The following is a 24,712-nucleotide window of genomic DNA, read 5'->3' as shown; positions in this document are numbered from 1 at the left end:
TGTTAGGATGTTGTCCTAAATTAGGATTTTATCTGAAGTTGGAACTTTGTCTCAAGTTAGGATTTGTCTTAAGTTAAACTTAAGGCAAACTTAGGTTAAACTTAAGTATACCTTAAGACAAAATCTTAACTTAAGACAAAATCCTAATTTAGGACTAAATCCTAATTTAAGACACAATCCTAATTTAAGACAACATCCTAATTTAAGACAAAGTCCTAAGTTAAGACAAAATCCTAATTTAAGACAACATCCTAATTTAGGACAAAATCCTAATTTAGGACAACATCCTAATTAAAGACTTAGGGCCAGATGTAGGTAAATCCATTTTACCGATTTTTAAATACCGAATTTTACCGATTTTTACAGATTCGGTATTTAAAAATCGGAAAATGATATGTAGGTAAAAAATCGGAAAAATATACCGAATCGTTAAAAATCGGTAACGGGTGATCTGTATTTACCGATCGGTATTACCGATCGGTATTTGCCGATCGGTATTACAGATCGGTATTTCCAATGCATTCCTATGGGCCAAAAGTCCCATAGGAATGCATTGGAAATACCGATCTGTAATACCGATCGGCAAATACCGATCGGTAATACCGATCGGTAAATACAGATCGGTATTACAAACAAACGTGCAGCAAACAAAAGTGAAACTGAACACAACAGCCAATCAGGTGCAACCACCCTCCCCCTTCCTCCCAGGAAGTGCCTGCCCAGCCAGGTGCAACTCATTAGAAAGTTCTGGAGACAGGCAGAGCAGAGCACACAGAGAGAGGAGCAGGGAGAGAGTTGTTTGTGTTGAAAACCCAGGAATAATGTCAAGCAGCAGTGAGAGAAAGAGAAAAATTAAGTTCAGCAACACTGAGCTTGAACTCCTAGTCGAGGAGGTGGTCAAGGTGCACACCCAACTATTTGGGAAGCTCTCCCTCACCATGGCTGAGTCAGCTAAGCGAAAGCTGTGGCTGCACATAGTGGAAAGGGTAAATGCAGTGGGAGTCACCAGCAGGAGCATGGAGGATTTAAAGAAAAGATTCTATGACCTCAGGAGCCAAACCAAGAGGAAGCTTGCAGAGCTGCATAAACAGGCTGGTGTCACTGGAGGAGGCAGGAATCCAGCACCCCCCCTGACTGAGCTGGAGGAGTTGGTGGCGTCTACCATCGAGCCAGACAGTGTGGTGGGACTGGGAGCAGTGGACAGCTCAGCCCGAGCCAAATCAAAAGGTAAGATGCATGCGCAGCACAACACCCCATACCAAGCAGCATCCCTTAAACCTCTGAGCACAGGCCAAGCCCAGTCCAGTACTGCTAGCACTATACAGGAGCAATGCATAATGGGAAATGTGGTCTGCTAATATTAGACCATGTATAACTGAACAGACATCAGCAAGGCAGTGAAAGTATTGCAGAATCATGAAAGTTAAATGTGTAAAGATTTATTTATAGTCACTGTGACACAGTAACAATCAATGTACATACGCTTATTTACACCTAGGGGCACCATCAGCCAAGCAAGGCACATCGACACCAGGGACTGCAGCAGCGAGGGAGGAGAGTGAGGAGGCAGGGCCAAGCCATGTGCAACCATCGCAAGATGAGGAGGACACAAGTGGCATTGCACAGGAGGAGGAGACAGGCCTCACCCCCGACCTTCCACACTCCCCACACCTGTCACAATCACCTGCATTGGTATTCTCACCGGAGACTTCCCCAGTAATGCAACAGGCTGCACCTGCAACACCACCAGCCAGGAGGCGACTCGTGGCCACACTGCCCTTGATGGAGGCAGCATTAGATCAGGCTGAGCAAACTCCACCTATGCCTCATGCTGCACTGCAGGCAAACACTGATGAAGACACCATGCCAAGACGTCGCCGCATGCACAGCACTGCAGGAGGCACTGGAGAAGGCACTGTCTTCCGGGGGCTGGAGGGAAGCATGGTGCGCATCCAGCGCATGCAGGGCAGATCCATCCAGGCCTGCCACCGGCAATTCCGTGCTCTCAATCAAACTGTAGGAGAGATGGGGAAGGGCATTACTGATATAGCCAATTGCAGCAGGGACATGGTAAAATCAAATGACAACCTAGTTGCTGGTATTACGTCTGCTATCACGCAGCTGTGCGATAAGATGGACCACATAGAGAATACAAGGCGCAGGGACACCCGCGCTACCAACAGGGCGCTGAATCGCCTTGCCACTGCCACTGCACAGCTATGCAGGAGAGGAAACAATATGCAGGAAAGCCTAACACAAAATACAGCAGAGGTCACAAGGGGCATAGCCAAAATAACCAGTGCCCTAGAGGCAATGATGATCAGTAATGCTGCTCACAATCCTGCCCTGGATGTGGCTGAAGGGGAGGACAGTAGTAGCCGCAGCAGCTTGGGTAGTGCTGTGGTGCCTGCTGGTAGGGGCCGGAGGCGCACAGCTGAGCCTTCAAGCCTGGAGGAAGGCAGTGGGGATACTCCCAGTGTGTCTGGGAAGCGGCAGAGAAAGTGACTTTAAAAGTTTGGGTGAAGTAACCCTGGACATGTTGTCCCCACCTTTGTACATGTTAATTTGTTGCACCTAAGTGCTGTAAGTTCGTGCCAACAGATAAATACTTTACTTCCATTCACAACCTGTCTGTGTGTCATTACTTACTCAGAAATAGTTGGCTGTTATTTCCTCACGCCTGTATCTCCCATCACTTGGTGTTGTGACTCCAGCAGGTTGTATGTCAGGCACGGCATTGTCGTCATCATGGTCCTCGTACTCCTCCAACTCCACCTCTGTACCCTTTTTGACAGCCAAGTTGTGCAACATGGCACAGGCAGCTATGATTTTGCAGCATGTTGTGGGGGTATACTGCCTTGCGCCTCCACTCTTGTGAAGGCATCTAAATCGGCTCTTCCAGATGCCAAATGTCCGTTCAACCACATTCCTTGTACTTTTATGTGCCCGGTTATACCTCCTTTGGCTGGGTGTGGAGGGGTTGAGGTAGGGAGTGAGAATAAAAGAACGTAGGGCATATGCACTGTCTCCTAAAAGGGAAATGGGAGTACATTAGTCACATGTATACTTGTAAGTCTCACTGCAATATGTGTGAATGCTGTCGCAGACTCTGTCTTACCTAGGAGGTATCCTTCGCCAAATTCCCCTGCTGACAGCCGTTCATAGATGCCGCTGTTCTGAAATATATAGGAGTCATGTGTACTTCCAGGGAATTTAGCTACAAGGTCTGTGATAACGTACTTTGCATTGCAAATCACCTGGACGTTGATGGTGTGGCTTGACTTCCTATTGCGGTAAATGTATTCGGTGGCAGCAGGGGGACAAATGGGGATGTGTGTCCCATCAATGCATCCGATGATATGGGGAAATCTTGCCATCTGGTAAAAGTCTGATTTTGTTTGTACCAGTTCAGCATGGGTGGATGGAAATGAAATATAATGCTCCATCCTGTGCAACATGGCGTCAAGGAATCTGTGGAAGAACCTTGAGAGGCTGCTCTGGGTCACCCCTCCCGCCACAGCAACCACGCTCTGGTAGCTCCCTGACGCCAGCAGGTGGAGGCTGCACAGCACCTGCACATGTGCTGGTATTGCATGTGCCCTTGGGGTGGGGTGCTCCAACAGTGGTTTAAGGTCCCTGATGAGCTCCATGATGGTTACTGGAGCCAACCTGTACCTTTGTACTATCTCCTCCTCTGTCAGCATCAACAGGGTGACCCTCTGCCTGTAGACCTGCTCCTGTCTCAGCCATTCCCTCTCTCCTTCCTCCCGTAGCCGTAGACGTCTTGCTATTACATAGAATGCCGCCATTGTGCAAACTGAATTGCATTTTGGGTCCTTTTTTATAGGCTGCACCTGGTTACCACCTGATTTGAATCCATGGTAAATTCCGACTCTCAAATACCGATTTTGAGGCAAAATCGGTATTTCTGGGCCTCCCTACATCTCGATTTTCAATTTTACCTACTTTTATTTACCGATCTGTAACATTTCCGATCGGTAACAATACCGATCTGTGACATTACCGATCGGTAACATTTCCGATCGGTAACTTTACCGATCGGTGACATTACCGATAGGTAAAATTACCGATAGGTAACATTACCGATCGGTGACATTACCGATAGGTAACATTACCGATAGGTAACATTACCGATAGGTAACATTACCGATAGGTAACATTACCGATAGGTAACATTCAATTATCGGTATTTTACTGCTCGGTAATTATACCGATCGGTATAATTACCGAATCAGCCTATTTTTGGTCACCTACATATCGAACGCTCACTACCGATCGGAAACGGACGGAAATCGGTATTTTCGGCCGATTCCGATCGGTAATAGCCTACCTACATCTGGCCCAAAATCCTAACTTAAGACAAAATTCTAATTTGGGATAAAATCCTAAATTAAGACAAAATCATAATCTAAGACTACTAAATGCCTTCTGTGAATACCAAAAGTAGTAAGTTTAGGATTTTGTCTTAAGGTATTCCGTGAATCGGGCCCTATATCATTTATAACCATTGTGGTATATTTTGCATTCGAAGCAGTACCTCGCAGGTTCACCATCTTTCGTTGAGGTTTGGAGAGAGAAAGCTGCCCCAAGTGGGCTGTTTTCCTCTAGTAGTGTCTCTAGTTCCATTCTCCTGCTCTGCATGAGACTGTTCAAGGGAAATTAAGTGCCATGATAACAGGAATGGTGTAAATGCCTTTAAATTTAATCACGCTGATGCAGAGTGCTAGTTGAGTTGAGCTGCTATGAAAATGGAAACCGCTGACTCTGTGTTGCTCTTTAATCTAAGGATATATGTATCGGTGACCCTTTTGGTTTCACATTAAAGTCGGAACTGGAACATGCTGATCAGAAAATAATAAAGCTAGAGTGGCATGATTACATCTGAACAAGTGAGCTAGAGGTGAACCACTAGTATGCCAGGCGCACTGCTTAATGTAAAGTATAAACAATTCTCTAAATAACCTAATGGTCAAAAAATGAACTTCAAATTGTTTGTTCAAGTAACCGCAAATCTATACTTGATAATAAACAAGGATTACTCAGAAAACTTAAGAAAGAAATGCAGTTTGTATTGTACTGTTCATACAAACATTACATCGAATTACAAAATGTTGTCAATCAAACATTAAGTTGCTGAAATAATTGTACTACATTACAAATATACAGAACACTAAATTTTGCCCTGGTGCCCAATGCATTTCGGGAGAATATCCCTTCTTCGGGGGCGCTGTGGAAAAAAATAATAATAATAAAGTGAAACATTGACACAATGCGTAATGATACTCATTAACAAAGATATTTCAGAAACAGACAGGTAATTTGTCCAAGGTTCAGTTACAGAATGCGAAAGAGTTGCTGGTATGAATGATTACTAGTCAATAAAGAACATCCGAAAATCTGTTAAAACCGCCACGATGTGAAAAGATAAGCCATAGTCAACTGGTGCAGATGGGGCCAAAGAACAACGCCTTGGCTGTGCTGAAAATAGCTGATTAAACCAATCACCAGAACCGACATAGAAAACTAGTGTGCTGTGAATACCGAAACAGAAAAGACAACTGTGGGTGTATGTAAAGAAAAAAGACTCACTAGTGTGCTGTACTGAGTGTAGAAAACTAGTGCAATTGAGGTACTCGTAAGGCTGAAGTCTATAAAATCTTCTTACAATACTGGATTGCTACGAAAAATAAGTGTAGAAACAGAATGAGGTCTGAAATACAAGGCGTAAGAAACGCAAGCGGAGTAAACTGACCAAACTTACTGAAATGCTGTTCTGAATGCGTCTGGTTATAGAAGCACAAATGAGGTGGAGTACACAAGGTCGCTGTTGAACAAAATGTTCGAATGACCAATTTAGAATTGTGAAAAAATACTGACACCATTGCTGCTGGGCTATGTACCACAAAATATGTTACCTGGAAGCGCAAGAACTGCAGGTGTTGCAACTGACGAAAACGCCGACTCAGGAAACAATGTGGAATGTTCACTCAAAACGAAGTGAAAACCTGTGAACAATGCACCAAGCAGATACTGCCGTCAGTGTCACAAAAGGACGCCTGATCGATCGATGCTGATGTTCTCTATGCTAAGTGAGACTAACCTGACTGAGTGTGCCCGTCCCGAATATAAGCGCAGCCACTGTTCACTTCGTGTAGCGTGTGTGACTCACTCTTCGCCGCCGGCTTATGCTACTGAGTGAGATAGCAAAATAGGACTACTATAGTAGCCATCTTGGAATGTGCAAACGGAGCGTACTACATGGATACACTGGTGTTAGTGAGAAGGAATAAAAAACAAAAAACAAGTTAAGAAACCAAGAATGAACAGTGCGAAAACCCAGAAAAGAAGTTGCATGATGCAACCGGAAAAAATATTAAATTATAACGCGAGGGTGACAAAGTCAATGACGTAGTTGACTTGCAGTAAAGCAATGACAGAACAACCAATTACATCTGAGCCTGAACTGTACTAATATTTACTCTTAAGTTCATTAATGGCATCCATGGTCCATGTTATTTTGAGACATAGCCAGTGGTGGTGACCACACAGCGAAATTAGGGGTGCGTAGGAGGGGTATTGTTGAGGAGTCCTGCGAGACTCTTCTGACGTTTCCTCTCGAGCTGCAAACTCCCAACTCCCTCAAGGATCAACCAACCCAATCAGGACTTGGACACTGACTGAATTGACTTCTCCCCCAGGGAAAGGGGAAGTGGACAGAGAGACGCACAACAAATTATACAAGATTAAATCTTCGGTTGTGTCTCTCTTGGAAGTGCTCCAGGCCAAGGACCTTCTGTAGGCTATTCTGCGCTGTCTTCTAGCAATACTGTGATGCAATATGAACAATATGAACAACAATTACCTTGCTGACAGCTTCTTAAATAACCATAACTATAAATTAAACGTAGTGCTTACTGACCATAAATCCGTTTGACCCTTGTTCGCACTTTACTGAAGTTTTAACTCAGGTTCTTAGTCTCGACACCCTTTTTTGAGTAAACACAACATGTCAAAATAGCTTAGCACTTTAACTGAGTGATCAACCAGAATAATTAGTGTGGTTAGTTTTAACAGAACACTAGAAACTCATGCTAAGTCATACCTGAGTCTTTAGAATTATTCTTCTGTAAAAAGAACTCTGCAATTGGGAGACAGGAAAATACAGAAAAAATACAGCCTGTCTAAATTCACTCTTTCACTTGAGGTTATTGCTCCAATCTAGCTAGTAATATGTTTACTTTTCCTTATACACTCAGAACATAAATCAATACTTCACAGTATTGTCCAAATTGGTTCTAACCATCTATTTAACTCAGTTGTATTAGCAAAGGCTTGTTAATTTCATCCAGTTCACTTATTAGCGCTAACTTTTTCCTGAGATTAGCTCTCTTTAATAGGAGTCATTAATCCCTTTCAAATCCTTGTCTTAGGATCTCCCCATGTAACTTAGCGCAAGTCTGTGGACCCAGTTCCAGTGCTACAATACTGAGCAAGTTGCCTTTATCAAGGCTTGTTTCTTAGACAAACTCTCCTTGACGCGCTAAGCCTTAAAAGCGTCTGAATGCATCAAAGTTTCACTCCTTTGCCACTTCCTATTTCAATTAGAAAATATGCGTGGCTCGCTTTGAAGGAAAAAGAAACCTCTTACTGTTCTTTTCCGCGTTTAACAGAGGCGCGGACAGCAGACTCGAACTGACAGCCGATGGGGAAGCAGCAGGGAAACAAACCTCCCGGCAGCCGCCGAGAGCGTCAGAAATCAGTCGCGTCGTCTTCGGGGTTTTTCTTAGACGCTGACAGCTGGACCTCCGTAGTTACAGACAGTGAATAGGTTTAAGGGAATTGACATCAGGGGCTTGATTCAACAAGCGGATTATCAGGAAATATGGATTCAAGGAATACCTTCGAAGGGACAGAAGCTCTCGCTGAACGCAACGAGAGACGAAGCGTTTGACAGTTGGCTGAGGCTTGTATTTATAGCCTCAGCCACGAGACCAGCGCGAGGCTCTCTCTACAACACACCTAGCGCGAGGGCAGACACGCACGAGCCTGTCTCCTCAGAGCGCACAATCTTAGGTGTGAAACCAAATGGAAATGAACAACAAACAAGCATTGCTAAATGCAATTGCTATAAATTAAACTTCCAAAGGGTTTTTTAAAATAATACTGTACAAAAAATAATACACAAAATGAAAACATTAAAATACATTCAACCTTTAAATTCATTATATATACACTGCGTCAATTCTGAAACAGAACCTAATTAAGACGACCAGTAACACCCCTAACAGTTCCTCCCCCCAAAGGTCGTCTTACAGGTCTAGGTTTATCAGGATACAGAGCATGAAAAGATCTAACAAGCCTAGGAGCATGAACATTTTTCTCAGGTTCCCAAGATCGCTCAGAAAGATCATAACCCTTCCAGTCAACCAAATAAAACAAAGCACCCCGAATCCTTTTGGAATCTACAATGGATGTAACCTCGTACTCAACATGGTCACCGACAATTACTGGCGGTGGCGGGTTATCAGCACGAGTAGAAGGTTCAAAAGGTTTCAACAGAGAGACATGAAAAACAGGGTGAATAGCATATTCCTCAGGTAAAACTAATTTTACAGATACAGGGTTCAGAATTTTCTTAACTTCAAAAGGCCCAATAAATCTAGGTTTCAATTTCCTGGGACCCTCCAACTGAATGTTCCTGGTGGATAACCATACCAACTGACCTTCCTTATACAAAGGGGCAGCTTTACAATGAGAATCAGCAGTCTTTTTCATAGATAACTTACTTTTGACCCATTGTTTTCTAGCCTTATCTTGGATATCCAACAGATGAGACAACCTATCAGTAACAGCTGGCATAGACAATTGTTCATCTGGTAAGAGAATAGGAATAGATATTGGATGTTGACCAGTGAGAAAATAAAAGGGAGAACAACCCAAAGCTGAATGAGTGGTGTTATTATAGGAAAATTCAGCCCACGGTAACACTTCATCCCAAGGGTGAGAGGAGGTAGTTAACAAACATCTTAAACCCTGTTCAACATGCTGATTCAATCTCTCCGTCTGACCATCCGTCTGTGGATGAAAAGAAGAAGACAGAGCCAACTCGATTCCCAAGAGTTTACTGAGTTGTGACCAGAATTTAGAAATGAACTGAGGGCCCCTGTCCGAAATAATCTTTGAGGGAAGACCATGAAGTTTCACAATATTAGATAAAAATACAGCACTGAATTCAGTCGCCGAGGGAATCTTGTGTAACGGAATAAAATGTCCCATTTTAGATAACAAATCCACCACCACAAGAACTGTAGTAAACCCATTAGATTTAGGGAGATCAGTAATAAAATCTAAACTGATTGTATGCCAAGGGTGAGGCGGAATAGTCATAGGACGAAGTAACCCCATAGGAACCTCATGTAAAGCCTTTTGACGAGAACAAACTGGACAGGTTTTCACAAATTGTTGAATAATAGAAATCATTTTTTCCCACCAAAAATGACGTTGACACAACTCCAGGGTTTTGTTAATACCTGGATGTGCAGCAATCACCAAATCATGATTCCATTGCATGACCTTATCCTGTAAATCTCTTGTGGGAATAAACAACTTGTCATTGTGATAGAAAAAACCATCTTTAATGGAATTACCATTCTTTAATAACCATTCATGAACATCAAAATGTTTTAACTCCATCTTAACAGAATCCAAAAAACTTTCAGAATGGATTCCAGCAGCAATTTTTTCTAAAGGCAAAATACTGGGGGGATCCTTAACAGAATTTAAATCTTTTTCACATACTAAACGTGAAAGTGTGTCAGATAATAACTGCTTTTTTCCAGGTCGATACATAATTAAAAAGTCAAATTCGCTAAAGAACTGTAACCACCTCATCTGTCTAGGAGTAAAAGCCTTAACAGTGGAATAGAATTGCAAATTTTTATGGTCAGAATAAACAGTAATAGTGTGTTTAGCTCCCAAAAGGTGATGTCTCCATTCTTGGAACACATCTTTAATGGCTAACAGTTCACGTTCCGCAATAGTATAATTTTGCTCAGCTAAAAGCAATTTCCTAGAGAAAAAGGCAATAGGATGGAAGTGACCAGTATTTGCATCCTTTTGAAGCAACACCCCACCAATAGCAGTCTGTGAAGCATCTGCTTCCACAAAGAAAGGTCTATCAGGATCATGATGAACCAAAATAGGAGCAGAGGTAAAAGCCTTCTTCAACAATGAAAATGCTTGATCAGCTTCTTCAGTCCAAGAGAAGACCTTCCCTTTTTTCAATAACTGAGTAATGGGAGTAACAATATCTGAAAACTTAGAAATGAATCGCCTATAGAAATTAGCAAATCCAAGAATTCTCTGCGTGTCTTTAATTGAAGCAGGAATTGGCCAGGTAAGAATTGCTTCGACTTTCTTTGGATCCATATGAATCCCCTCAGGAGATAAACAATAGCCAAGAAATTCCACTTGAGAAGCATTGAAAACACATTTTTCCAATTTAGCATATAAAGAATGATCTCTTAATTTCTGTAACACTAACTGAACATGTTGTACATGTTCTTCCATGTTTTTAGAATAAATTAAAATGTCATCAATATAAACGATGCAACAGACATCCAACAGATCATGCAAGACCTCATTAATAAAATATTGAAAGGCTGCTGGAGCGTTGCAAAGACCAAATGGCATAACCGTATACTCAAAAAGACCAAATTTCGTACGAAAGGCGGTCTTCCACTCATCTCCTTCTTTGACTCTAATCAAATGATATGCTCCTCTAAGATCCAGTTTGGTGTAAACACTAGAACCCTTAATTTGGTTAAGAAGCACTGGAATCAAAGGCAATGGATACCTATTCTTAATGGTTGCTTTATTAACCTTTCTGTAATCAATACAAGCCCTCAGATCCCCAGACTTCTTCGAAACGAAGAAAAGAGGAGACGAAACAGGAGAGGTAGAATGTCGAATGAAACCTAACTCCAAAAGCTCATCCAAATAGTTCCTTAAATAAATATTTTCAGGTTCGGTTAAAGCATAAATTCTACTACATTGTAGAATAGCACCAGGAACTAAATCAATTCTGCAATCAAAAATTCTGTGCGGTGGTAATTTGGTTGCTTCAACAGGATCAAAAACCTTAGAAAAATTTCTATACTCAACTGGGAGCCTATTATCTTCAGCAGTTAGAGCAGCACAAAAAAGGGGCATCACCGGATCTTTGGTTTCTTGATAACAGTGTAACTTACAAAAAGAAGACTCTAAAGTAACAGTCCTTTTAACCCAATCAATATTTGGATTATGCAATTCCAACCAAGGAATGCCTAGGATGACCCCAAAACTTGGAGCATCAATAAGATCAAAAACTACTTTCTCCGTATGCCCATTATCTGCTACCAAAGTCAATGGCTCGGTGTTAAACTGAATCATACCAGAAGATAAAACCGAACCATCAACTGCTCTCACAGACTCAGGTTCCTCCTTAGTAACAAATTTCAGATTCAATTTATGGGCAAACCCAATATCAAAAAAATTCCCAGTAGCCCCAGAATCCAAAAGTACAGGAATGCTATGTCTTTGAAGAGTAGTTAGGATAAAGACCATCCGAATAGTAAAATGTTTGGGAATATGTGTAGTTACATTGGTGACAAATTTGGAGATCTTAGAAGAAGATTTGCTCGAGGGAACGATCTCTGCTTTCCTCGAGTATTTTAGTTTTCCGACGGCTTAATAGGAAGAGTTTCAACAACTAAAACTTTCTTTTTTGCGGGTTTCACAGAACAATCCTTGGCAAAATGCCCAGGTTTGCCACAGTATAAACATAAATTGCCCTTACGCCTCCGTTCTTTTTCTTCAGGAGTTAAAGGCCCCTTGAACCCACCCGGTACAACAGATTCAACAAAAACATTCCTAGACTCAGACTCTTTTTTCTCAACTTTAACTAGAGGACTTCTAAAGTCACTCCTAGTTTTTTCATTTCTACGTTCACCCAATCTGTGATCAAGTCTAACCACTAGATCCTGAAATTCCTTAAACCCATCAGGTATATCCACTATGTGCGCAAGGGAGTCTTTTAAATCATCTTTTAGACCTCTATAAAATAAAGAAATCCTCTTCTCCTCTGGCCAATGAGTTTCAGACAGAAGTCTATTAAAGGTAGTTATATAAGATACAAGGTCCTTGGTCCCTTGACGAAGACTCAATAACTCATTATCAGAAGATTGAATTAAGGTATGTTTGGCGAATAGACTGGACATGGCCAATTTAAAATTCTGCAAATTGTGAAGCAAAGGGTCATTATTATCCACTAAAGGCATGGCCCAATTAGCAGCCACCCCTCCCAGATAAGAAATTATAAAAGCCACCTTAGCAGAATCAGAAGAAAAAATTTGAGGTTTACACATGAAGTGCAATTGACATTGACTAAAAAAGGTTGCAAATCTGCTATTATCTCCAGTAAACCTTTCAGGATTAGCCAAAGGGACAGGTGTAGGTGTAACAACAGTAACTTGAACTGGTTGTTTTTCTGACTGAACTTCTGAGGTATGAGGCTGAATAACCTCAATTCCAAATCTAGCTGGCGCTAAAACCGGTTTCTTCTCCTTAGAAGAATCCCTCCAAGATGAGAATCCATCCCTAGTCTCATCTAGCTCCTGACGAAGCGATTGGTTCTCTAAACGTAAATTTTCCATTTCCACTGTCATCTTCTGGACTAACTGTGACAACTGTGAAGCATCCATGAGGGTGAGTTTGCAGACTTGAAAGGAAACGATTTTTTAAAATAGGGAAGTTAGGCTTCGTCTACTGTTGAGGAGTCCTGCGAGACTCTTCTGACGTTTCCTCTCGAGCTGCAAACTCCCAACTCCCTCAAGGATCAACCAACCCAATCAGGACTTGGACACTGACTGAATTGACTTCTCCCCCAGGGAAAGGGGAAGTGGACAGAGAGACGCACAACAAATTATACAAGATTAAATCTTCGGTTGTGTCTCTCTTGGAAGTGCTCCAGGCCAAGGACCTTCTGTAGGCTATTCTGCGCTGTCTTCTAGCAATACTGTGATGCAATATGAACAATATGAACAACAATTACCTTGCTGACAGCTTCTTAAATAACCATAACTATAAATTAAACGTAGTGCTTACTGACCATAAATCCGTTTGACCCTTGTTCGCACTTTACTGAAGTTTTAACTCAGGTTCTTAGTCTCGACACCCTTTTTTGAGTAAACACAACATGTCAAAATAGCTTAGCACTTTAACTGAGTGATCAACCAGAATAATTAGTGTGGTTAGTTTTAACAGAACACTAGAAACTCATGCTAAGTCATACCTGAGTCTTTAGAATTATTCTTCTGTAAAAAGAACTCTGCAATTGGGAGACAGGAAAATACAGAAAAAATACAGCCTGTCTAAATTCACTCTTTCACTTGAGGTTATTGCTCCAATCTAGCTAGTAATATGTTTACTTTTCCTTATACACTCAGAACATAAATCAATACTTCACAGTATTGTCCAAATTGGTTCTAACCATCTATTTAACTCAGTTGTATTAGCAAAGGCTTGTTAATTTCATCCAGTTCACTTATTAGCGCTAACTTTTTCCTGAGATTAGCTCTCTTTAATAGGAGTCATTAATCCCTTTCAAATCCTTGTCTTAGGATCTCCTCATGTAACTTAGCGCAAGTCTGTGGACCCAGTTCCAGTGCTACAATACTGAGCAAGTTGCCTTTATCAAGGCTTGTTTCTTAGACAAACTCTCCTTGACGCGCTAAGCCTTAAAAGCGTCTGAATGCATCAAAGTTTCACTCCTTTGCCACTTCCTATTTCAATTAGAAAATATGCGTGGCTCGCTTTGAAGGAAAAAGAAACCTCTTACTGTTCTTTTCTGCGTTTAACAGAGGCGCGGACAGCAGACTCGAACTGACAGCCGATGGGGAAGCAGCAGGGAAACAAACCTCCCGGCAGCCGCCGAGAGCGTCAGAAATCAGTCGCGTCGTCTTCGGGGTTTTTCTTAGACGCTGACAGCTGGACCTCCGTAGTTACAGACAGTGAATAGGTTTAAGGGAATTGACATCAGGGGCTTGATTCAACAAGCGGATTATCAGGAAATATGGATTCAAGGAATACCTTCGAAGGGACAGAAGCTCTCGCTGAACGCAACGAGAGACGAAGCGTTTGACAGTTGGCTGAGGCTTGTATTTATAGCCTCAGCCACGAGACCAGCGCGAGGCTCTCTCTACAACACACCTAGCGCGAGGGCAGACACGCACGAGCCTGTCTCCTCAGAGCGCACAATCTTAGGTGTGAAACCAAATGGAAATGAACAACAAACAAGCATTGCTAAATGCAATTGCTATAAATTAAACTTCCAAAGGGTTTTTTAAAATAATACTGTACAAAAAATAATACACAAAATGAAAACATTAAAATACATTCAACCTTTAAATTCATTATATATACACTGCGTCAATTCTGAAACAGAACCTAATTAAGACGACCAGTAACACCCCTAACAGGTATGATGGGGCGATTTGAGAGTACAAGTAATATAAAAAAAACCTTACCTCTCGCTGTCCCGACAGCCACCACTGTGCTTCGCTCCGGGCAGTCTCTGGGAAGGCACAGGCTCCCCAGCCAATATAGATGCTGCCCTCATGCTACAAGAGCAGCACTGGGCTTTATTTGAGTGGCCTGTTCTGTGGTAGAGACACTGCCTCGGAGACTGTGGCTTTTTTCCTTCACAGCCGTTTTTTAGAAATAGAAGTGTGCATGTCTGTTTGGCCTGTCTAGGAAGGCAGGCCAAAATTACATGCACACCTCTAAGTGCCCACCACTCCTACCTGTGAAGGCTTAGCCCCGCACAGCATGCACACTGCATCAGCCCGACCCCTTCACAGAAAAATGTAATTATTATTTTGATAACATTTTATTTTTCGTGACAGACTTTAACCAGTCGGGCAAAGCTCCTCCGCCATTACGGAGGAGCTGCCTCTGGATATGTCCGTTATCGATGCAGGACTTGACTAGCCATACCGTGCATCTGGGATTTCCCCGGAGGGTGGGCGGGGGGGGACAGTTTTGCAGCAATGGGGGCCGTTCTATTATTGGGGGCCAGTTTTGCAGTGGATACTGCAATATCAGCCCCTGGTAACATAAGAAGCAAGCAAGCTTTTTCAGCTTTCTACAGCCTTCTAGGGCCAGGCGTTGGCCGTTTTGAGAAAATTGCCGTGGCTGCTTCGGCTTCCCAGTCTGGCCCTGTACCTATGCTTCCTAATGAAGGATGTGATACATGTTATTTGTGAGCTTCATAGAACTTTTCTTTTCCAAACCTAAAAAGAAGCTAGCTCAGGAGGTTCTGCTCTTGCTGCTGAGATCTGTGTAGATGACATGATAAATAGATTTGGGTCCAGAAAGGGCCTACTCGATCTCAATTGTTCTGCAGAAGTTGAAAAAAAAATCCTATTGATCTATGGACATACGTAACACCATATTTAGAGGGCATTTAAGATCAATCTGTTTGCAGTACATTGTATACAAATACCACACTTTAAGGGATTTATATTCCAGTTCATCTGAAATAGATTCATAATGTTACAATTCTTGTGAAAAGCCTGTGGCTTCGGGTGATTAGATGAAATGATACAATATGAATTGACAGGAGACACCCCGACTCACTGGGTTATTATAAAAACAGGGCCCAGTCCACAAACAAATTCATGTCTTTGTGTGTTAGTTCTCCTGTTGTACTAATTTACATCATTATAAATGTGATGTACATAGGTACAGGTGTATCTTCATCTGAGATGGTCTTACCTCGTTAGTGTGGAGTTCTTTAACAACGTAGTCCTACATTTTTAGAGTATAAATGTGGAAGTGACAGGGAAATGGAGAATGTCAACTAAAAAGTTGGAGGAGGATAATTAACTCAGGATGGGTCACAGAGGAGAATGAAACTACCAAAAATAACGCAAAGAAAAGGATAATACTATTGGAAGTTACAAATGTTACACCTACAGTAGCTGCATTGCTTCCCGAACAGCCTCAAATGTACCCCAGCCAATCAATCCTTGGAGTGAGACACTCTCCTCATATGTCCATTCACAATTATTGCTGGTATTGCAAGGGAACCACATTGACATCAATAGAGGCAATGTAAAAAAGGCTACCATTGAATACTCAAAAAGTACCACAACTAAAAATATAAAGAAAAAAACCCCATAAAACTTTACATTTTGCAGTCACCTACAAACATCCCTTTTTCAAAATATTTCAAAAATATGAAAAAGTAAAATACATACAAAATAAAATGAATGCAAAAAGGTGTATATGAATTTAGACATTGCTTTCAACATATACAGTACAAAAGTACAACAATAAGAAAGAAAATAATGTACAAGTCTTGATACAAATACACCCATAAGCATCATATTGTATGAATGTAAAGCATATGAAACGATAACATGAATAATGTAAAAATGGCCATATAACTATTGACATTCATGCATATGTATAACATTATTCAAATAATAAGGTGAATCAAATAAAAATAATGTTAAATGTTCATATAAATATATACATTTCAGACACTAAATCACATGACAATAATGCAAACATAACATTCACAGGGCCACATGTACGACCGCCTTTTCCAGTCGCAAACAGGGAAACTGCCCGTTTGCGACCGCAAAATAGGTCTGCCCCATGTACAAACCTTATTTTGCCAGTCAGTGACCTATTACCGACTCGCAAAATAGAGTTTGCGACTCGCGATTAGGAAGGGGCGTGTGTAGGGCGTCCCTTCCTAATAGCGAGCCCCACTGCAATGTAAAATTTTTTACTTCCCATTTCAAATGGTTGTTAAGCCACTCGCAAACAGAAAGGGGTCCTCAGGGGACTCATTCACCTTTGCGACAGGCACTAAAAATATTTTTTAAGAGCAGGCAGTGGACCCTTGGACCACTGCCTGCTCTTAAAAAATGAAACAGAAACGTTTCAGTTTTTCTTTCTTTAAATGCATCCCGTTTTCCTTTAAGGAAAACGTGCTGCATTTTTTAAATAAACTGCTTCATTTAAAAGCAGTCACAGACATGGTGTTCTACCGACCCCAACAGGTCACCATCCCTGGGAGTACTAGCCATTCCTAATGGGATCGCAAATTGCAGGTGACTCATAAATATAATCAAAGTGGTGCACAAGGTGGTGGTGATGGACGGATCATCTGAACCAATCAAACACTCACGCCCATTCAACAGATCTGGGTTTAATCCATCACCGTTCTTTAGCCCACTCTGCCACCCCAGTTCAGACATGGCCATATGGAAATCAGTCTGACCCTGTGCCTCATGGGAACAGTCCAGCCTGAACTGCCAAGCCATGCCTTCCCTGGACCGGAAACAAGCTTCCTAGGACCGGTTTCTGGCATTCCAGCCGTCTTCAGCCAGGCTTGCTTGAATCCAGTGGCAAAGTGAGGAAGGGACTCACGTCTGAGCATACCCTGCCAACTTATGGTGAACAAAACAGTACAAAAGGGGGTAGTGATGGACGGAGTAACTGAACCAATCAAACACTCACACCCAGTCAATAGATCTGGGTTTAATCCATCACCGTTCTTTAGCCCACTCTGCCACCCCAGTTCAGACATGGCCATATGCAAATCAGTCTGACCCTGTGCCTCATGGGAACAGTCCAGCCCGAACTGCCAAGCCATGCCTTCCCTGGACCAGAAACCAGCTTCCTAGGATCGGTTTCTGGCATTTCAGCCGTTTTCAGCCAGGCTTGCTTGAATCCAGTGGCAAAGTGAGCAAGGGACTCACTTCTGAGCATACCCTGCCAATTTATGTCAAACAAAGCGGTACAAAAGTGGTTGGTGATGGACGGAGCATCTGAACCAATCAAACACTCACACCCAGTCAACAGATCTGGGTTTAATCCATCACCGTTCTTTAACCCACTCTGCCACCCCAGTTCAGACATGGCCATATGCAAATCAGTCTGACCCTGTGCCTCATGGGAACAGTCCAGCCCGAACTGCCAAGCTTTGCCTTCCCTGGACCGGAAACAAGCTTCCTAGGACTGGTTTCTGGCATTTCAGCTGTCTTCAGCCAGGCTTGCTTGAATCCAGTGGCAAAGTGAGCAAGGGACTCACGTCTGAGCATACCCTACCAACTTATGGCGAACAAAACGGTACATGTTTCAATGAGGCAGAGGGGGCGTGGCCGAGCCGTTCAAGATGGATTGGGACACCTCAGGGCTGTCCCAATATGCCCAAAATTCCGAGACGACATAATGGCGGCCGCGGGGTAGAGCGACGGCGCCTGAGAGCAACCAGATCCCTGTGGCTCACGACCAGAGGTCTCCAGGGACGAGCCGGCGGCCCAGGGTGAGGCAGCGGCGTCCTTGCGCCGGCGACCTGGCGCCGGTCGACACCTGTGGAGCCGAGGGAGGAGGGGCCTGCGGCGCTCAGACTGACTGAGCCACCGGAGGGGTGCCCATCCCCGCCGGGTTATAACGCCACTGATGCGGCCCTGAACATCGGGAGGAGCGCCAAGAAGAAGCACATCGGGTCACAGCATAATGCGACAAAGCCAGCCGCTCCAGTGAAGAGAGAACGACCGTCCCCCTCCTCGGGTGACCCTGGCGGGGCCCAGAGCGAACTCCCTCTCCCTCCAGCGGGCCCCCCAACTGAGGCCGTGTCTCCCGCATTGTACTCCCTGCAGAGAAGAGGCCGCATGCATCAGGGGCGCCGCGAAGAGACTAGGCTGAGAGGAGACCCCGCCACGCGCACCCTGGAACACCCAGCGGAGGACTGTGCTGCCCCGGTGGCTGTGGGCGCCCAGAAGGCCTAGCGGGGTGAGAGGAAGCGTCAGGAGTAGCCCATCATCGCTGAGCCTCTGTTTCTGCCTGAGCAACACCCAGTTCCTCGCCAGAGAACGGGAAGGGCCCAACGTGACACCCCAGTGCGTGTACGACGTACAGACAGGGACGTGTCTTACCAGCTGATAGCCCAAAGAACACGAGTGAGCAGAGGGGTGGCGAGCCAACGGTGGACAGGCATCCGAGAGCTGTGGGAACCCCGACGACCCTAGCACAGAGAGTTGGGAGACCAACGTGACGACCTCCCCCCACGGTGGGACGAAGAGGCCCGGACGGAACAGAGGGGCCGTAGGGGGGGCGAGTTCTCAGTGGCAACGCCGCGGCACGACGCGCGACTCACCAGGGCTGATCGCCGCGGGATCGGGGCCACAAAGTCGCGGTTTTGACGTGCCTTTGGACCCCCCCTCCTGAGAACAGCAGCTACTGATACGTGGAGGAGTAGCAACCTGGTCTGTTAGACCTGCACAAAGTGTGTGTAGCGGACGTGACGGCGCGGTGTTCGGCTGCGAACACTCAACCCTGCCTGCCCGCCATTGGCCCCGTAGTCTCGTATAGAGGATTCAGAGCTCCCCATCATGGGTCGTCAGCGAGCGGTGGGCTACCACCCATGCGGATGACCAACAGAAGAGGATGCCACAGCCACCAGCCCCGACTAAACCGCGAGACGAGCACGCCAGTGAAGCCTCCACGTCCAGGAAATCAGACCAGTCCTTGCGGCCATAGAACATTCCAGAGTGGCGATGGAGAACAAATTTGACACTCTAGCTGCTGATCTCAATTTCCTCCGAGATGACCACAGGAAGCTGACGGACAAAGTCACCCAGGACGAAAAAGACAGTGCAGGCGTTGGAACCGCAAGAACAGCAACACCACCGCGACCTTGCAGACCTACAATCCCAGATCAAGGCCCTGGAGTATAAGACGGACAATTTGGAGGGACGCTCCCGGAGGAGCAACATCCTAGTCATGAATCTGCCAGAGGGGGCAGAGGAAGCCGACCCAATACAATACATCACGATCTGGACCGCGACCTTTACACCTGCCAAAGACTTGACCCCCTATTTTTCCATTGAACGAGCGCACCGGGTACCAGGGAGCAAGCCCAAGCCGGGCCTGCCCCTGTGACCGTTCCTGCTGAAACTCCTCCACTTTCGAGACAGGGACGCCATTCTCTGGGCGGCTAGGACACATGGGCGACGGCAGGTGGAGGATAAACAAGTGATGCTTTTCCCCGACTACTCCCGAGCCGTACAGCAACAGAGGGCCAACTTCCAGGCAGTAATGCACACACTTCGCCAAAAGAGCGTCCAGTATGCCCACCTGTTCCCGCCAAACTCAAGATCATCCACGATGGCGCTACACATTTCTTCACAGACCCAAAAGAGGCGGATGCTTGGGTGGAGCAACATGTCTCTTGCCGCCCGACCATGGCAGACACACAAGGCAGTCAGCCTGGGCGACGCAACTCAGTGTCCGATTTAGGCAGATGGGGAGTGGTTCACCAGACCTTACACAGATCATAGTGCAGCACAGAAAGGCGATCCAGGCGGCGTCCGCTCTCTGCCCCGTGGAGGTGGGGTCGGATGTGGAGGGAGAACCCCGCCTGTTCAGCTCTGAAGAGGAGGTCAGCGATGCACTGGCTTCCCATGAAGGTTCCATATCGCCCCCGATAGTGACGCCTCAGACTGCAGACATGCTGATTTAACAGTGATATGAAAACCGGGACCACACGGTATCATGGCGCATCTCGCAATGGACCACCATGTATACCCTCTACCGCCCAGTAGGTCGCCTACGAAGATGAGTTAGCTATTGGGGCTCCACACGAACCACGAACTTGGTGCTACACAGCAATGCCCCAAATCTGTCCCAAAGAGCCGAAATGGCTGAGACACCAGAGGGAACACTTACGAAGCCAATCTAACTTAATAGCGGAGCCGGCAGCAATAAAGAAGTTACCTGGACACCACCCCGCAACAACAGACTAAAGAACTCACATGATGAACCGTTTGGACGTATTGCCCCATGCAATAGGTCCCCCTAGTTGGGAATGTTCCCCAGAGTTATGGTTTACCCCCCTTTACTTTTTTACTTTCCTGGGCACCTTGGAGTGGGCGGGAGGAGGTGGGCATGATCACTGCACACGTCCCCGGATCGATGAGGCGAGGGAGGGACAGTTTGGGAGGCTATGGTAATTCCACAGGAACTGCAAACTAATCAGGTGAAGCATGGTATCTAAATTGCCGAACACGGACCTAAAATTTATGTCCCTGAACGTCAGGGGTATGCACACGGCCACTAAGAGATACTCGATATATGCCTACATCAAACGGCGTCAGGCACAAGTGGCCTTCCTAAAGGAGACGCACCTGACGGAACAAGAGGTGGGACGCCTTCATATAAAGTGGCGGGGCATTGTGTGCGCCACTAAATATTCCGCCTTCGCCAGGGGCACATTAATATAGATTAGACCTGGCGTGCCATTCAAAGAACAGGCCCGACTGATAGACAAGGACGGGAGATATGTAATCATAATCAGCGTCTTAGAAGGCCAATCGATACTTTTGGGTAGTGTGTACGTTCCGAATACAGAGCAAGACCAATACTGGGACGAGCTAACCACAGTGCTCGCCCGTCATACAGCGATGCATTGGCTCCTAGGGGGGGACTACAACTGTACATTAGATCTACACTTAGACAGGTCGCACCCTCCCCCACCGCATTCCCCGGCGCATAAACAAACGGTACATTTCCACAAATGGGTGGAGCATTGGGCGCTGGCGGACCCCTGGAGAGTGCAGAGTCCGACTGCCAGATTGTACTCCTTTCACTCCATTCCTCATGATCTACGAGTGAGACTTGGCAGGTTTCTGTGCTCCGCAGATATAGTATCAGATCATGACGTACACATCGTGATCCTTCGCTGGCGACCACCCTAAACCCCCCGATCCCCACATGGAGACTCCCCCAGGAATGCCTTACTGACCAGGCCTTTCGCCAAACACACGGGGAAATCATCCGGGAACAATTTCTACACAATGCAGGCTCCACCTCATCCAGAGCAACAGAGTGGGATGCATATAAGGTTAGCGCATGGGGGCACTGTATTCAAGATGTAGTAGGGGTACGGAGAACAGTGGAGCAGGCACTACATATAACAGAGACCGCGTTGGCAGTTTTGTCCCGCGACGCGGACCAGGGGAGGGCCACAATAGATCAGGTTGCGGTGGCAAAACTCGCACACACAGAAACACTACAAGACTTACGAAAATACAATTTCCGAATGTACGCAACACGGGCACACAAGGAGGGCAACAGAGCAGGGGTGCTTCTAGCGTGAGTGGCCAAACAAGACACAACCTCACAGCCTATCACAGAGTTAGTAGAGAGGCAGGGCGCCTCCACACCTCCCAACTAGATATCCTGAGAATATTCCGCACCTACTACGCAGTCATGTACCCTAACCCCGCACTGGCGACGCCATGCACGCTAACACAATTTATGGGCGCACTAACGCTCCCCTCAATCTCCTCGACAGATAAGAAGGAACTAGACAGTAAGATCACATCCTCTGGCATTAGGCACGCTATTGGGTCTCTTGCTAGGAGGAAAACACTGGAGATGGATGGGTTCCCGTTGGAATACTGTAGCACCTTTAAAGTCCACAAAAGTAAAGTCCACATTTGTAAAGCGCACATTCACCCGTAAGGGTCTCTAGGCGCTGGGGGGCCGTCGGGAAGATTAAGCGAGCTATTGCCCAGAGTCACATGGTGCTGGGCTGACCTGCCACCGGAGCCGGGGATCGAACCGTGGTCCCCAGATTCCGGAGTCAGTCGCCCTGGCCGCGGCGCCACACCTCTCCCCAATAGTGCCCCATCTAACGTCCACATACGCGGAAGCCCTATCCAAGAGTATCCTGCCCGCATCCTTCCGCGAATCCATGATGGTGACATTTCTAAAACCCCACAGAGACCCCACGCACCCGTCCTCGTACAGACCCCTCGCACTCCTAAACGCGGATTGTAAAATTCTGGGAAAGATCTTAGCAGACCGCTATAGCCAAATTCTCCCAGCCCTAGTACATCCTGATCAATGCGGATTTGTGCCCAGGCGTAAAACCTCACGTAATCTGAGACAGGTTTTCCATATCCAGGACAGAGCGCAGGATAGATTCCCCCGCGCAGCATGCCTGATCCTTGATCTGGAGAAGGCGTTTGACACTTTGGCGTGGCCTCACTTGTTTGAGGTCCTCCGGAATCTGAATATTGGCCGCACTTTAATGGCATACACAAAACTCTTATATGAGGGACTCACCTCCCGGGTGAGAGTTGGCAAGCTTATCTCTGCTCCATTCCCGGTAGAGAGAGGGACCAGACAGGGGTGCCCACTCTCTCCCCTCCTTTTTGCGTAAGCAGTTCAGCCCCTGGCCATGCGGCTGTGCTTGGAGGGAGCGACATGGGGGATTCCAATCGTGAGTACGACCCACTGCGTATCATTATACTTGGACGATCTGCTAATTTATGTCAGAGATGTAACGGGGGATCTTACCTCGATATGGAACACACTGCAAGACTTCAGGTCTCAAGGTCAACTGGGAGAAGTCAACCATTTACCCACTCAGCCCCCACCTGGCACCGCACGACGTAGTGATGGGCACTCAGTCCTTAAAATGGAGAGAGGCAGCCCCCAGATACCTAGGAGTGCGGCTCTATGTTTCCCCGCTAGATTTACACGAAGGCAATCACCATAAAGTGCTGGCGAGTCTGCGATCAGTGGTGTGTTTCTGGAAGATATTGCCCCTGGCACCTATTGTCCGGGTGGCCATAGCAAAAATGATAATGGTACCCAGATTGCTTTACCATTTCGCCAACCTCCCAGTGATCCCGTCCCGGTCATTCTTCTGGGAACTTGATACCTTGCTTACAACGCTAATATGAAGCAATGGTCGGCGCAGAGTAGCTTTGCGTACACTATACTTGCCCAACACCGGCGGAGGCCTGGAAGCCCCGTCCTTTGAATCATACTTCCTCGCTGCGCAGCTTCAATGGCTGTCTCACTGTACAGCAGAGAGGTGCGTCGGGGAGACGATAATGGAGGCTGGCAGGATACCTCTTCCGGTCATTAGAAGGATGCTCTTGCCTGGAACCAAACCGAACCACACACACCCGATTCAGGTCTCCATAGCGCGCAAATGTATGATGCGCATCCATAGAATGTCGAAAGACAGGCCACTCTATTCCCCACTGCTTCCCATGGTGGATCTCCCTCGAGGGGAAACATATTACACTGCTAGGGCCTTACAAATCTGGACTGATCACGGCGTGACGGAGATGGAAGCGTTGTTCCATGAAGGGCACCTGAGAACCTACGAGCTGCTGGTCGATTGGTATGATCTTCCGCGCGGACAATTTTTAACGAATAGGCAACTTTTGGATAGTACTCGCCCGTTCTCGAATTTACGGGACGGAGAACCACCCACGCACTCGGTTCTCCACACGATACTCTGTATGGGAGCTGGCAGACACCTAGTCACATGGCACTACAAGGCCATCAGAGAATTGACTAATGTCTCCCTTGATAGCCTAAGGCAATCCTGGGAAGACGATGTTGGCAGGGTATTTCACGACACGGAGTGGACGCGCCCTCTGGAATATATGAAGAAAGTGTCCAGGAACGCGCGGTTCAAAAACATACAGTTTAACATACTCCATCGGGCCAACCTCACACCAGACAAACTGCACCGGTACTACCCGGACGCACAATTTAGCTGTCCCCCGCTGTCAAGCGATGGAGGCTGACATCAGGCATATGTTCTGGG

General features: G+C 45.7%; 1 protein-coding gene across 1 annotated transcript; it reads left to right on the top strand.

The window, feature by feature from the left end:
- Positions 1 to 654: 654 nt before the first annotated feature.
- Positions 655 to 8,870, top strand: LOC144762301 (uncharacterized). Its single transcript, XM_078647449.1, has 3 exons — positions 655 to 1,227; positions 1,499 to 1,842; positions 8,829 to 8,870. The coding sequence occupies exons 1-3, from the start codon at positions 822 to 824 to the stop codon at positions 8,868 to 8,870; spliced, it is 792 nt and encodes a 263-aa protein (XP_078503575.1). The 5' UTR covers positions 655 to 821.
- The last annotated feature ends 15,842 nt before the right edge of the window (positions 8,871 to 24,712 follow it).

This window comes from Lissotriton helveticus, chromosome 6, assembly GCF_964261635.1.
Source record: "Lissotriton helveticus chromosome 6, aLisHel1.1, whole genome shotgun sequence".
In the NCBI taxonomy this organism is placed as follows: Eukaryota; Metazoa; Chordata; class Amphibia; order Caudata; family Salamandridae; genus Lissotriton; species Lissotriton helveticus.
The sequence above is the reverse complement of the archived record's forward strand: the minus strand, read 5'-3'. Positions and strand labels throughout refer to the sequence as shown.

What these genes read in the sequence shown, in the direction of transcription:
- LOC144762301 (XM_078647449.1), top strand. Translation starts at nt 822, where the DNA reads ATGTCAAGCAGCAGTGAGAGAAAGAGAAAAATTAAGTTCAGCAACACT. An exon ending in AGCCCGAGCCAAATCAAAAG is followed by an intron (nt 1,228 to 1,498) that starts GTAAGATGCATG and finishes ATTTACACCTAG; the next exon opens with GGGCACCATCAGCCAAGCAA. An exon ending in TGCCTCATGCTGCACTGCAG is followed by an intron (nt 1,843 to 8,828) that starts GCAAACACTGAT and finishes ATTGTTTTCTAG; the next exon opens with CCTTATCTTGGATATCCAAC.